This window comes from Lemur catta, chromosome 11, assembly GCF_020740605.2.
Source record: "Lemur catta isolate mLemCat1 chromosome 11, mLemCat1.pri, whole genome shotgun sequence".
Lineage (NCBI taxonomy): Eukaryota > Metazoa > Chordata > Mammalia > Primates > Lemuridae > Lemur > Lemur catta.
In genome coordinates, this window is record NC_059138.1 from 319,978 (window position 1) to 333,897 (window position 13,920).

A 13,920-nucleotide genomic window follows, 5' to 3' on the forward strand; every position below is an offset into this window, starting at 1 on the left:
GACTGGGAGGCTAGTTATCCATCTTTCTTCATTATGAAATCTGCTGTTTAATTTAAAAAATAAATCATTAAGTTCAACTTGTCATTTGAAGTTAATTACAGCTAATATGATACAATCTTAAATGTTAGTCCTAGGAGCTTGCAAAACAACTCAAATCTGGCCCTTTTGAGGGTGAGAAAGTAAAGAATTGGAAAAAAAATCAGTGAAAGTAGAACATAGTAATAAAACGCATAATAAAAGAACTTTCTCTGAAGCCAGGAGAAGCTTTTGAGGTGGTCTGGTCCGTCTGCACATTCTCCCTGCTGTGGTGCCGCACGGAGGATGTCAGTCTCGGGACTAAAAGTGGCACCTGCTGCTCTAGGGCACAGCTTGGCTGGAGAGCAATCTGGGCAGCCACAGCCCATCAATTTGTGCCTCAGATAAAACCTTTAATTATGGCCGATATTTTAGGAGTTTATTCAGCAAAGAATAACAGTGGAACCTTTTCCTAAAGTCTAACTACTGTATTTTTCAAGTTACAAAGGACAGGAGGGTGGGGGTGTAGAAGAATACTGATCGTGCAGGGTGAGGAGCTGCGTTTGATATTTGTAAATCAAAGGTTCACTCTAAGACAAGGTCTTGGGCGTAAGGAAGAATTTTGCAGATGGCTTTTTGGTTGTTTGTGTAATTCTTAGTGGTTTTTGTTTAAAGATTTTGTTTGTTTATTCCCATAAATGTTCATGTCATTAACCTTACATAAACTCCTCATTGCATGGTTTATTAACCCTTGGTATATTCATTTTCTTCTGACTTGAAAGAGTAACCCATTAGAATTTAACCCTGATGTCTTGAAGAAGGCTGCAGTTCAGAGAGCTTTAAAGGTAAACTCATAGTTTTCCCTTCAGGTCACAAGGTGAATCAAAACATATTGAAAGAGTTGATACTTTAAGTCTCATAACTTTATTGGCAAATCGCCTCCCATACTAATAGAGCAATTAATTGTCTAGTGGAAGAGATCCTGCTTTTGTTATCTAAGAGTTAGTAGTTAGAGAAATTTGATTCATCTTTGAAGGTACATTTTATAAAGTACCAATATGATAGGTTACTCTCCTCTTGGCCTTAAGCAACTATCTAAGGTGGTTTAAATAGCTATATTTTAACTGGATTTGAATTTGTGAAAATGGTGATTTAGAAGTTCTATTCAAAATCTTAACCCATTTTTAGATTATGCTTTAAAGGTATGCCTTGTGAACTGTGAATGTACATTTAAAAAAATCACCTCTTCCAATATGTTGTGTTAGGATCATCTCTGAGTTAACAACCTCATGGCTTTGGGTGCTGTGGGGTTGGGTGATAGATCTTTTGAGAAGCTTTAAATGTCATTAAATGAGGTATATTGAAAACTAAGCTCCACTCCCTAAAACATGACATTAACATGTTCTCTGGCTAAATTGTTAAAGTTTTCTGTGACTTACAATGTTTTATTTTTTTCTCTAATTTCTTTGAACATTTTAGGCTTAAATTTGGGCTTAAATTTAGAGGGAGGCAGGGAATATTAAATGTAATTGTTTTAAGAAAATTCTATCCCAAAGAAATAGGAGTGTTTTTCAACCAGTTTCACCTAGAAAAATGAATTAGATTTCAGAAGTGCAGGAGACTGGCCAAGTCTCCCATTCCGTGTGTCGCTGGCCACGTTCTGTGTTGGGGAAGCAAGGTGTGGTCTAGCAAGGCCTGCTCCTGAGTACTAGTTAGCACGGTGTTTGAAATCACTGTGTCCCTCAGGATACAAGAGGAAGTACGTCAACCCTCTTTCCTCTCCCATTTCTTCCCTCTCTGAAGGTCACTAAGCAACAGAACCTAATGTTAGGGACCAAGGCTCTGGAGCCAGGCGAGATTTGAATCGCAGCACAACTGCTCAGCAAGCAGTGTGACCTGCAGCAAGATATTTAATCCATTCTGTTTTGTTATTTATAGAATGGAAGTAATATCTCTTTATTGAATTATTGACTAAATTAAAATACTGCATGAAGTGCTCAGTGTAGCTAGAATAACATGTATTATAATTGTTGCATTATTAGCTTATTTAAGCCTAAAAACAAGGTTCTAAAAATGGTGTTGTGCCCATTTTATAAACATGAAAACTGAGGTTCAGATAGATGAAATATGTAGGTCTGGCTGAAACTTAAATTCAAGACAGTCTGACTTAAAAGTTTATATTTCATATACTTTGTGCATTTGACGCATTTGAATATTGTGTCATGGTAGAAACTCAGTGATTTAAGTTTATTTCAAAGAATCTAAAACATCCATTTTAAAATACACTATTATTTTTTGTACCACTAAGGAAGATTTTTAAATGCCAGTTGAGTTTTTATAAGTATTTATTTTATACTTACTAAAAAATTTCTAGACTTATGATAAACAGAGGTTTTTTTTTTGTTGTTGTTGTTTTTGAGACAGAGTCTCACTCTGTTGCCTGAGCTAGAGTGCCGTGGCGTCAGCCTAGCTCACAGCAACCTCAGACTCCTGGGCTCAAACGATCCTTCTGCCTCAGCCTCTCAAGTAGCTAGGATTAGAGGCATGCGTCACCATGCCTGGCTAATTTTTTCTATGTATTTTTAGTTGTTCAGATAATTTATTTCTATTTTTTAGTAGGGACAGGGTCTCGCTCTTGCTCAGTCTGGTCTTGAACTCCTGAGCTCCAACTATCCGCCCGCCTTGGCCTCCCAGAGTGCTAGGATTACAGGCGTGAGCCACCGCACCTGGCCTAAATAGAGTTTTGTCATGTCACTCACATACCTAAAAGGAAAATGTAAGCAAAATAAATTGGTTAAGGCAATGACAACTATTTCACTACCTCGAACTACCCAAAAGCCGGTATATAATGTCATCACTTATTTCATCCTCCTTTCAGAGATGTTAGAAAGTGGGGGAAAACATATGTCTTAAAATTGATAAGATACAGTGCATCTCTGAAAACAGCTGGCCACTTTTTCACGGATGACACATTTATACTAGTTAAGAAGCAAGCTCAGCTGCTGTACCTGTAGTAACAGAACTGACTCAGAAGCAGCAGAGCCCTGGCCCAGGACAGGCACCACCTCCTGGGGGAGCCGGGAGTGGGACACACCTTCCCTTAAGGCCAGAACTGGGTGCCTGGCCATGCCTGACTGCACGAGAGGTTTGCAGACAGAATCCCTATTTACAGGGCTTGGTGCTCAGCTAAACTAGAGGATTCTGATGGTAAAGGAAGAAGGAGAAAATGGATTTGGGGGAAAATTGGTATTCTCTGCCACAGTGGTCTATAGCCTTGAAAATTTTTTTTAACGATATTTATTTCATTTTGCAGAATTCATTCACATCAAAAAAGATGACCAGAAAATAGATTATCGCAGTAGGTTTTGGCTAGTAATATTTTTTCCAATAATCATGATTTTGACACCTCTTTCTGCCAGTGCTGCAGTGTTGAGGATTGACTCATACTGCTTAACTAAAAACATTTTTGTGACCTTCTGATTAATTTCTACTAACACAGATATTTAACTGCATCTTCTTGTGGGGCTAAGTTATAAATAAACCTCATGTCACATATATGTTGTATTTTGCTATGTTTTCTTCTAAGAACTGTGTATGCTGAAGTATGCTTCTTACTGTTTCTCCTATTCCTGAATTTGTTCATTACATTTATACCTTCTTAATTTAATGTGATTCTAAATTGATGTTTATTTTTCTAGTCAAAATTACTTAGCAGCTTATAACCAAAATTTAGTATCTGATAGCTATATGTGCTTGAACAGAAGATACTAAGTTAAGAATGTAGAACCATGTATCTGACACTTTGTAATATATTTTGTCCAACCAGAGGACTATTCTAAATTATACATTTTTTTACATTTTTCTTCTCTTGTGGTTTTTGGTTTCCATTCACTATGCTGTATTCATTTTTGTTACCCTAGTAAATAAAATAACTTTTGAGGACTGTGATTAACATTAAAGATGTTCATAAGATTCAATTTTCCCAAAGTAGCTTGCTTTAAAAATAAAAGACCTTAATATTTGAAAACTGTGTACAAATGGAAGTTTTCTTAATTTATTTCTTGGTACATACAGTTATGGTTCAGGGTGTGCTTAGCAGTTTTTTCCAGTTAAATTGTTACCAGATATTCTCTGTATCCGAAGTGTCAGAGATTAACAAAAATGACTACTAATATAAGCCAATAATTTCATTTTTAGGAAGACCTGTTTCAAAATGTGTTTATTTATTTTGTCTGGTTTTTGTTTGTTTGTTTTTGGATAGTCAGGGAAGAAAATAAACAGCAACCCAAATCCTCTCGTCCAGATGTCAGTCGGGCACAAGGCTCAAGAGAGCAAGGTAAGGAGCCAGCGTCTCAACCGTTCTCGGCACTGCCCACGGCCCGTGTGTCTCGATTGTGGGCTTGGAGGAACACACTGCGGTGACAGCTCGCGCTACGTGACCATGTAGGCATCGGCACCGTGGCTTTTCACATCTTTATTTTTCTTAAATGAGTCATTTGATGGAAAACCATCTCCTTAATTCAGTAACAGATACCATTAGAAAATAATACATGAAATGCTTTTGCTTGATTTCATGAGTAGATACATGGAGTGAATTCCTAAGTTTCTTTTGAGTACTCCATAAACGTTTTGTTTAAAAGTTAAACCAACAGTGCTTACGATTCAACAAATACAACTGGGTTCAGGGATTGAAAGAGGGTATTGCTATTGTTGTAGCATGTTCTACTTTCTGATATGAGGGAAAATATTTTAGAAATCACTCAGAGTTATAGGCCATTGTTCACTTTTCTTTATTAACAACGTAAGAAGCACATGTGCCGCACTGTCCAGGCTCCCAGGAAGCTGGCAGAGCGAAGGCCACACCACGCAGAGGAATCTCTCCTCGCTGGGCACACAGGCCGGGTCTCATCGCAGTTAACTTCCCTGACACGCTCTAAAGGCTTTGGACTATTTCTCCATCTTTTGAACACTTTCCACAATTAATACGTAATAGTACATACTCATAAGCACACACCTTGGAATTTAATTAAAGTCATCCTGGCCAGGCACGGTGGCTCACGCCTTTAATGCCAGCACTTTGGGAGGCTGAGGCCGGAGGATGGCTTGAGTCCCAGAGTGGAGGCTGCAGGGAGCTGTGATGACCCCTGCGCTCCAGCCTGGCGACAGAGCGAGACGCTGTCCCTTAAAAAAAAAAGTCATCCTAAGCTTCCAAACATATTAAATGAATAAACACAACATTGGTAACCCTTTCCCACAGAAAGTATCACAGAACTAATACTTGGATATTTCTTCCAGATTCGGTACAAAACCAATGAACCTGTGTGGGAGGAAAACTTCACTTTCTTCATTCACAATCCCAAGCGCCAGGACCTTGAAATTGAGGTATTTTGTTTGCATTTTCTACCTATTTGTTGAAATATAATTGACATACGCTACATGTATGTAAGGAGTACAGTTTGATGAGTTGTGTCCTGTGTACGCCCGAGGACCCAACACCACAGTCTGGGTGACGAACATATCCTCCCTCCCCGAGTTGCCTGTGTTCACTCTGTAACTCGAGCCTCCCCAGGCAAAGCCCAGGTCCGCTTCTGTCCTGGAGGTTCCTGGCTCCATTTTCCTGAACTTGATGTAAATAGAATTACACGGTGCGCACCCTTGGTGTCTGTGCTTCTTTGTGACGGTTACTTTGAGGCGCATCTATGTGGTTGCAGATGCTCAGAGTTTGTCCTTTCCTGTTGCCGAGTAGGATGCCATGTGTACACACACCACAAGTGGCTTATCCATTCACCTGTCAATAAAAGATTGATAAAATGTTGGATTCTTTCCAGTTCAGACCCATTACAAATAAATCTGCTATGAGTGTTCACACGTGAGTCTCTGTATGGACACACACCTTCGTTTCCATAGGTAAATGCCTGGGACAGAATGGCAGGTACGTGTTTAACTTCTCAGTAAACCGCCAGATTGTTTTCCAGTGTGATCACGCCATTTACACGCCCACCAGCAGGTGTGAGAACTGCCCTCTCGCCACGTCCTGGGGGCGCAGTTGTTGGAGGGAGGGTGGTGCTGTCTCATGGTGCCTTCTATGTGCTTACGATTGACGTCGGGCGTCTTTTCATGTGTTTGTTTGCCATCTGCCTACCTTCTGTGGATGTGCATTCGGCTCCTTTGCCCACTTTTTACTTGGGTTATTTGTCTTCTTAATATTGAATTATAAGAAAATATATTCTAGAAACAAGAGCATTTTGGATAGATGTTTTGCAGATATTTTCTCTTGATCTGTGGCTTGGTTTTACATTATCATAACAGTGTACTTTGAAGAGCAGAAGTTTGATTTATTTTTATTTTTTTATATTTTTGAGACAGAGTCTCGCTCCGTTGTCCAGGCTAGAGTGCCGTGGTATCAGCCTAGCTCACAGCAAACTTACTCGTGGGCTCAAGCAATCCTCCTGCCTCAGCCTCCCGAGTAGTTGGGACTACAGGTGCCACCACCATGCCCAGCTAATTTTTCTATTTTTAGAAAATAGTTCTGGCTCAGGCTGGTCTCAAACTCCTGAGCTCAAGGGATCCTCCCACTTTGGCCTCCCAGAGTGCTGGGATTACAAGCGTGAGCCACTGTGCTCAGCCAAGAGCAGAAGTTTTAAAATTCGATGAAGTCCAGTTTGTCATTGTTTTCATTTTAGTCTGTGCTCATTGTGTCCTAGTTAAGAAGTGTTTGCCAACCCTTAAGTCACTATTGACTTCTGGAGGTTTTGTAGTTTTGACGTTCCGTGTAGGTCTGGGGTCCATATTGAGTTCCTTTTCATTTACGATCTGAGGTGTAAGGGTTGTGATTCATTTTTTTATATATGGCCGTACAGTTCAGCAGTTTTTGCTGAAAAATTATTCTGTGCCCTCCTTTATTAGCTTGGCAACTTTGTGGACCGTCAGTTGGCCACATAGGGGGCCCTATTTCTGGAATTCCTTCTGTCCCATTGTTCTGTATGTCTCTCTTTATGCCAATACTGTCTTTATTACTAGTGCTTTATAAATAAATCTTAAAATCAAATAACTTAAGCCCTCAAATTTTGTTATTTTTTAAAATTGCTTTGACTATTCTAAGTCTGCATTTCCATATGAATTTCAGTATCAGTTTTCCACTTCCTGCAGAAAATCTGCTAGAATTTTGGTAAGAATTGCATTGAAACTGCAGATCAAGTGGGTAGACTGGATGTCTTAGCAATATCGACTCTTCCAACCTATAGAAACATTGTATCTCTGCATTTCTTTAGATATTCTTTTTCTTGGCAGTGTTTGTAGTTTTTAATGTACTCTGCAGATATTGTACATCTATTTTTGTCAAACTTATTCCTAGGTGTTTAATGCTTTTTGATGATACTGTGAATGGTAATTTTTCTAACTTTCATTTTTTTTTTTTTTTACTATATATAGAAATGCAGTTGTGTTTTTTGTATTGCTATCATCTCATACAAGCCTGCTAAACTTGCTCTTTGGTTCTAGTAGCATTTTTGTAGATACCTTAGTATGTTCTACGGAATAGAAATCATGTTGTCTGTTACTGTGACGCCTCCACCTCTTCATTCCCAATCCAGACGCCTTTGCTTCCTTCTCCTGCCCCGGCGTCTGTGCGGAGGGAGGGGTGTGCGTGGGTACCCTGCCGCCCACCCGGCCCTGGGTGTCTCCCCACTGAGCCCAGTGTGGTCAGACTGTCCTGAGACACCGTTGGTTTGGCTGAGAAAGTTCCCTTCTCCCCTGTCACCGGTTTGCTGAGAGTTTTTACCACGAACGGCTGCCAAATTTCATCAAAGGTTTTTCTACATCTATTGAGATATCACGTAGTTTTTCTTTTTAAGTCTTAAAGATGGTGAAATACATGGTTGATTTTCAGATTTAAACCTTGCAATAATGTCTTTTTCTAGTTTTGGTATGAGGGTAATGCCTCATGAAGGTGTTGGGGCATCTTCCCTCCTCTTCAGTTTTCTGGCAGAGTTTGTGTAGAATTGGTATTTTTTTTCCTCACATATTAGGTAGAATTCACCAGTGAAGCTACCTGGGCCTGCAGTTTTCTTTTGAGACAGTGTTTAGATACAAATTGATTCCGTCAGTAGATGCAGATCTGTGCAGGTGATCTTTCCTTCCTGACAGTGTTTGGGATTTATACCTCTCAGGGAATTCACTGATTTCATCTACTGGAATCTTTTTGGCAGAAGGTTATTCATAACACTCCTTTAATGTCCCTTTAGTGTCCTGTTGGGACGGCCCCTCTCTTCACCCCAGAGCTGGTGATTTCTGCCTTCTTTCCTTTCCTCCTGAGCAGCCTGCAAGAGGCTTATCGATTTTGTTTTCTCAAAGAACCCACTTTTGGTTTCATTATCATTATTGCTTTTCTCTTTATTTCGTTGATTTCTGCTATTATTTCATTTCTGCTTACTTAGAGTTTTGTTTCTCTTTTCCTAGTTTCTTAAAGTAGAAGCTTGAGACATTTCTTCTTTTATAACACAGATGTTTAATTTGTTTTAAGTTCTGCTTAACTACACCTCACGAAGTTTGACTTGTTTTCCTTTCATTCCTTTTGCTCTTCTGTTTGCTTTCATTGACCCCTGAGTTATTTTTTTCAAGATCTGCTATTTAGTTTCCAAGTGTTTGGGGATTTGTTATAGATCTTCTATTGTTAGTTCTCCGTTTCGCCCCGTGGTGGTCAGAGTACACGTTCTGTGTGACTCGAGCCCTTTTGCGCTTGGGAGCATCATCTGTCTGACGTGCGCCTGCGGGCGGCGGGCCCTGCAGCGTCAGTCACGGCAGTTGTCGTCACTCAGGCCTCTAAACCCACTTGTGTGTCCGGTATTAAGAGCCTGGTGTTTAAATCTGTGCCTTTAATTGGAAATTTACCTCATTTCCCTCCTCGGTCTCCGTTTTTGCCTCGTGTACCTTGAACCTCCGTTAGTAGGTGTGTGAACAGCCACGCCTGGCTCGCCCAGCCCTGTTTCACTATTCTGTGTGTGTTGTTTCACATTTTTACATTCTGTGTTAGACAAAATTATTTTATTTTATTTTAATATTTTTTAAGAGACAGGGTCTCGCTCTGTCACCCAGGCTGGAGTGCAGTGGTGTCATCATAGCTCCCTGCAGCCTTTCAACTCTTGGGCTCAAGCCATCCTCCTGCCTCAGCCTCCCAAGTAGCTGCAACTACAAGTGTGTGCCACAACACCTGGCTAATTTTTAAAAATTTTTTGTAGAGATGGAGTCTCGCTGTGTTGCTCAGGCTGGTCTGGAACTTCTGGGCTCCAGCAGTCCTCTTGCTGTGGGCTCCCGAAGTGCTGGGACTACAGGCGCGTGCCACTCCATTGGCCAACAGTGATTTTATTTTGTCTAGCTAATTTTCCTCCATAAATTGCACCACTGTATTCTTCAAATAATCTATACTTACTGGACCTTGGATTTTAAAAAATAACTTTTAAGGTTCTATAAACATTGTCAGAGTTATTAATTTAAAAGTGCTTTTGTGATTATAGTTTAAAAAGAAATAAGCAATCAGACCATTTTTGTATAGTTCTCACTGTATTTGGTTAAACTCTTTTGTATTAAGATAGTTTAAGAGGAATAACTCCTATCACACAGGTAGTACTGAAGGTCATCATTCAGGAAAAAGAAATTACCATGCATTTAAAGCAGATGTTGTAAATTCTTTTTAAAACATGTAGATTTTGAATAGGGAAGTCTTAAAAAATCCCCAGAAATGTACTTTCTCCATAAATGTCACTGGTGGGCACTTTGCACGTCGATACCACAAGTGTTGCTGTCATCTCCTGGGGTTAGGGGACACTCTTCCACCGTCAGATGTGTGACTGTCACCTGTGAACTAAGGCTCTCACAGCAGGTCCCTAACACACCCTGCTGCTGCTGTGCTCACTGCAATTTTGGAGTGAGGGGATGGCAGATACACGCGACAGGGGTTTTGCTGTATATGATGGTTTGTGGCTTCCTCAGGAGGTTTCATACTATATTATTCATTTATGGAAGCGCCATTTAAAAGAATATGGATGAAACGTGTTTTAGAGACTAATGCTGTTGACCTTCCTGCGTGCTCTGTGTTGTCTGCGTCCTGCAGGTCAGAGATGAGCAGCACCGGTGCTCCCTGGGCAACCTGCGGGTCCCCCTCAGCCAGCTGCTCGCCAGCGAGGACATGACCCTGAGCCAGCGGTTCCACCTCAGCAACTCAGGCCCCAACAGCACCATCACAATGAAGATCGCACTCAGGGTACCTGCAGTCTTCCGCTGTAAACACAGTGGGGTGGGAAGGACGTCGCCGGCAGTGACACTCGTGGGCCCCGGCACAGGGAGGTGGGAGGACCGTAGTGCTGAGGTGCCGGCGTGGGGGAAGCGCCGTCTCTGGGAGAAGCCATCTCGCTGGGCTCACAAGGGGTGGCGGCGGCTGGGACGCAGCCGGAGAGCAGAGCTGTGTTTCCAGATGGCTCGGGCGAGCCCCAGAGTGGCCACTGTGCCTCACTCGAACCAGTCAGCCATTGTTTTACCCTTTGGCCCAGGACGCATTGCTGTCTGTATCAACAAAGTTTTCTCCGAAAGTTAAATTTTCAAAGGTGTTCAGGGGAGAGAATTTAATAAAACTCCACAAGAGGGCAGAACTTACAGAAAAAAACTTTTTGTCCAAAATAGACCATGGTGCATTTGTAAATACCTAAGGAAATGTTGAAAATAAAACCGGCACACATATGGGGAAATACTAAAACTCACTAATCAAAAAAATGCAAATTCCAGTGAAAAGCCAACTTAAAAAAAAAATTAGAACTGACTTCGTCTGTCAGATGCGGTGGCAGGGGCTCCCTGCCCTGGCTGAGACGGTGGGTCCAGGGGCAGCCTTTCCAGAGAGCACTGCCAGCACAAATGATGCTCACAGCAGCTTTGCTCCGTAAGCACAGGGACGCGCTCTAGGCATCACAGTCACCCGATGGGGGTTCACCAAGTGTAGACTCTGCTTGGCTCAGTGTCGTGCAGAATGAACGAGCCCGTGGCCAGCTCACGTGCTCGCGTGGCTAAAAGACACGTGGCCCGGGTGTGTGCACCAGCCCCACACTCACACTTGGTTGTTGGGGTGATCTTGCTGGGGAACGGGGCTCTGGACCCCCTTCCTTTCTCCAGGACCCCTGGTGGAAACCACTGGCGTAGAATAAAGGATTTGGTCTTCTGTCAAAGGCGTGTGACTCGGGGCTCTTCCAGTAAAACCATCGCCCAGAGTTGTGTAGAAATACATGCAAATGGAAGAAGCTAGAGGGATATACAGAAATGGTGTTTGGCCAGGCGTGGTGGCTCATAGCTGCTGTCCCAGCTACTCGGGAGGCTGAGGCGGGAAGGTCACCTGAGCCCAGGGGTTCGAGGCTGCAGTGAGCTGTGGTGACGCCACTGCTCTCCATCCAGGGTGACAGAGGGAGATCCCACCCACCGCCAAAAAGAAATGGTGTTTGTTATACAGAAGTGATCCTTTGATTACTTAAACTTTCTTTTTTCTGAACTTTCTCTAATATTAATTTAATAATTGAGTAGCTGAACAGATAGACTAGATTTAATATTTTGAGGCTAGTCTTAACTGTTTACAAATAAATACATTGCAAGCTGTTCAAGTATCAGGATGTGACCAGTGTCACCAGTTCTAGTTTTTATGTTTATTTCCCCCTCCAGGTACTTCATCTTGAAAAGCAAGAAAGGCTTCCAGACCACCAACATTCAGCTCAAGTAAAACGACCCTCTGTTTCCAAAGAAGGGAGAAAAATCTCTGTCAAATCTCAGCTGTCTGCCTCTCCAGGCCCCGGTGGCAGCAGCACAGCCCTGTCTACACCGGCCCTCGGGGGCAGCGATAAGCTAGGCGCGGAAGAGAGAGCCCAGCCGCCCGAGGCCAGCCCTCAGGGCCCTCGCGACCTGGGCAAGAGCTCCTCCAGCCTCCTGGCGTCCCCCAGCCACGCCTCGGCCAAGGAGCCCACCCCCAGCATCGCCTCAGACATCTCCTTGCCCATCGCCACCCAGGAGCTGCGGCAGCGGCTGAGGCAGCTCGAGAAGTAACTACCCTCCTGGCATCGCCCTGTCCTGGTGCAGTCAGTGGGCACCGCCACAGGGAGCCCCGCGGTCAGGAGGGGGCCGTTGTCACCCTGTCCTTAGTGGGCACCGCCACAGGGAGCCCCGCGGTCAGGAGGGGGCCGTTGTCACCCTGTCCTGGTGCAGTCAGTGGGCACTGCCATAGGGAGCCCCGTGGTCAGGAGGGGGCCGTTGTCACCCTGTCCTTGGTGCAGTCAGTGGGCACTGCCACAGGGAGCCCCGTGGTCAGGAGGGGGCCGTTGTCACCCTGTCCTCGTGCAGTCAGTGAGCACCGCCACAGGGAGCCCCGTGGTCAGGAGGGGGCCGTTGTCACCCTGTCCTTAGTGGGCACTGCCACAGGGAGCCCCGCGGTCAGGAGGGGGCCGTTGTCACCCTGTCCTGGTGCAGTCAGTGGGCACCGCCACAGGGAGCCCTGCGGTCAGGAGGGGGCCGTTGTCACCCTGTCCTGGTGCAGTCAGTGGGCACCGCCACAGGGAGCCCCATGGTCAGGAGGGGGCCGTTGTCACCCTGTCCTGGTGCAGTCAATGAGCACTGCCACAGGGAGCCCCGTGGTCAGGAGGGGGCGTTGTCACCCTGTCCTCGTGCAGTCATTGAGCACCGCCACAGGGAGCCCCGTGGTCAGGAGGGGGCGTTGTCACCCTGTCCTTAGTGGGCACTGCCACAGGGAGCCCCGTGGTCAGGAGGGGGCGTTGTCACCCTGTCCTTGGTGCAGTCAGTGGGCACTGCCACAGGGAGCCCTGTGGTCAGGAGGGGGCGTGGCCTTGAGTTAGCTGGGAGAGCTTCAGGTTGTGTTGTTGCTGTTTTATTCACTGAGTCTTTGACTTCCAAAGTAAAACCTGCCATTTTCTAGGACCTAATCGTTTAAAGATTGGAAAATGATGATGAGCGTAGGTTTCCCAGGCAGGGAGGAGGGAGCCTGGCGCCCTGCACTCCTGTGCCCGGGCCTCCCACTGTGAGCCAGGCTGCAGAGAGGAGGGTGCTGCCCTGCCCGCTCACGTGTGGTCAGCCCGGTTGTCTATCTCTGGATGTGTGTGTGGATTCCTTACTTAGGCCCCGTGACTCTTAATCCTCTCTGAGGGAGGAAAAAATAGTCCGCAGTTATCCCAAGCTTCATGTTAACCTTTTGATCTTGGTGGAGGAATGAAAGTGACCTTTGAAACAGTTAAGAGCTGTGTTAGGGAAAGGACCAGAGGCAAAGGTGAAAACCTGCTTCTGAGCCCTCAGAAAGCACAGGAGGACCAGGGCCTCTCCACGGCCCCCGTGACCCACCCTCACTGTCACTTCCGTACTTGGTCATGTGCATTACCTTGGAAAAAGAAATCAGTCCCTCCCCTCTCTCTTGCTGCAGAAGAAAACAGAATTTTAAGCAAGGAACCCGTTTTTCTCAGGAGCTCAGTTTGGGAAGAACATACGATCTCGGGACCTGAGAGAAGCCGGAGGAGGGGCTGCTGCAGCCTCCCCCAGGCGGAAGGAGAGCGCCAGTGAGGCTTCGAGAAGGGGCATGGATTCGGGTAGCTATAGGGTAGAACCTGCTTAGCAAAGACCACAGAATTGACGTTTGTAATAAGGAAACCTCTGTGTCTCCTTTTTACTTTGAGTCTATCTGAAAAACTATCAGTTTCAAATAATTAAGTTGTATTAAACCCTCTAGTGAGATATAAATTCAACTGGTGACTTGCACTCGAAGTTCAAATGATGTGTAAGTTTGTGGGTAATTTGCTTTCTTTTTGTCTGAATGAATGGAAATTTTCTTCCTGTGTACAGTGAACCAACGAATGACAACTCTCACAGTCTCAGGAG

The 13,920-nt window shown here is 44.3% G+C and overlaps 1 protein-coding gene across 2 annotated transcripts in view; it reads left to right on the top strand.

Annotated features, from left to right (window-relative positions):
• ESYT2 (extended synaptotagmin 2) overlaps positions 1-13,920 on the top strand; it is a 92,763-nt gene that overhangs the window by 69,016 nt on the left and 9,827 nt on the right. Inside the window, exons 14-18 of one of the 2 annotated variants that reach the window (XM_045565464.1) lie at positions 798-860; positions 4,277-4,351; positions 5,311-5,397; positions 10,124-10,273; positions 11,710-12,083. In XM_045565464.1, the coding sequence (XP_045421420.1) occupies positions 798-860; positions 4,277-4,351; positions 5,311-5,397; positions 10,124-10,273; positions 11,710-12,083 (749 nt within the window). The remainder of the gene's footprint in view (positions 1-797; positions 861-4,276; positions 4,352-5,310; positions 5,398-10,123; positions 10,274-11,709; positions 12,084-13,920) is intronic. The other variant, XM_045565465.1, reaches the window with a different exon arrangement.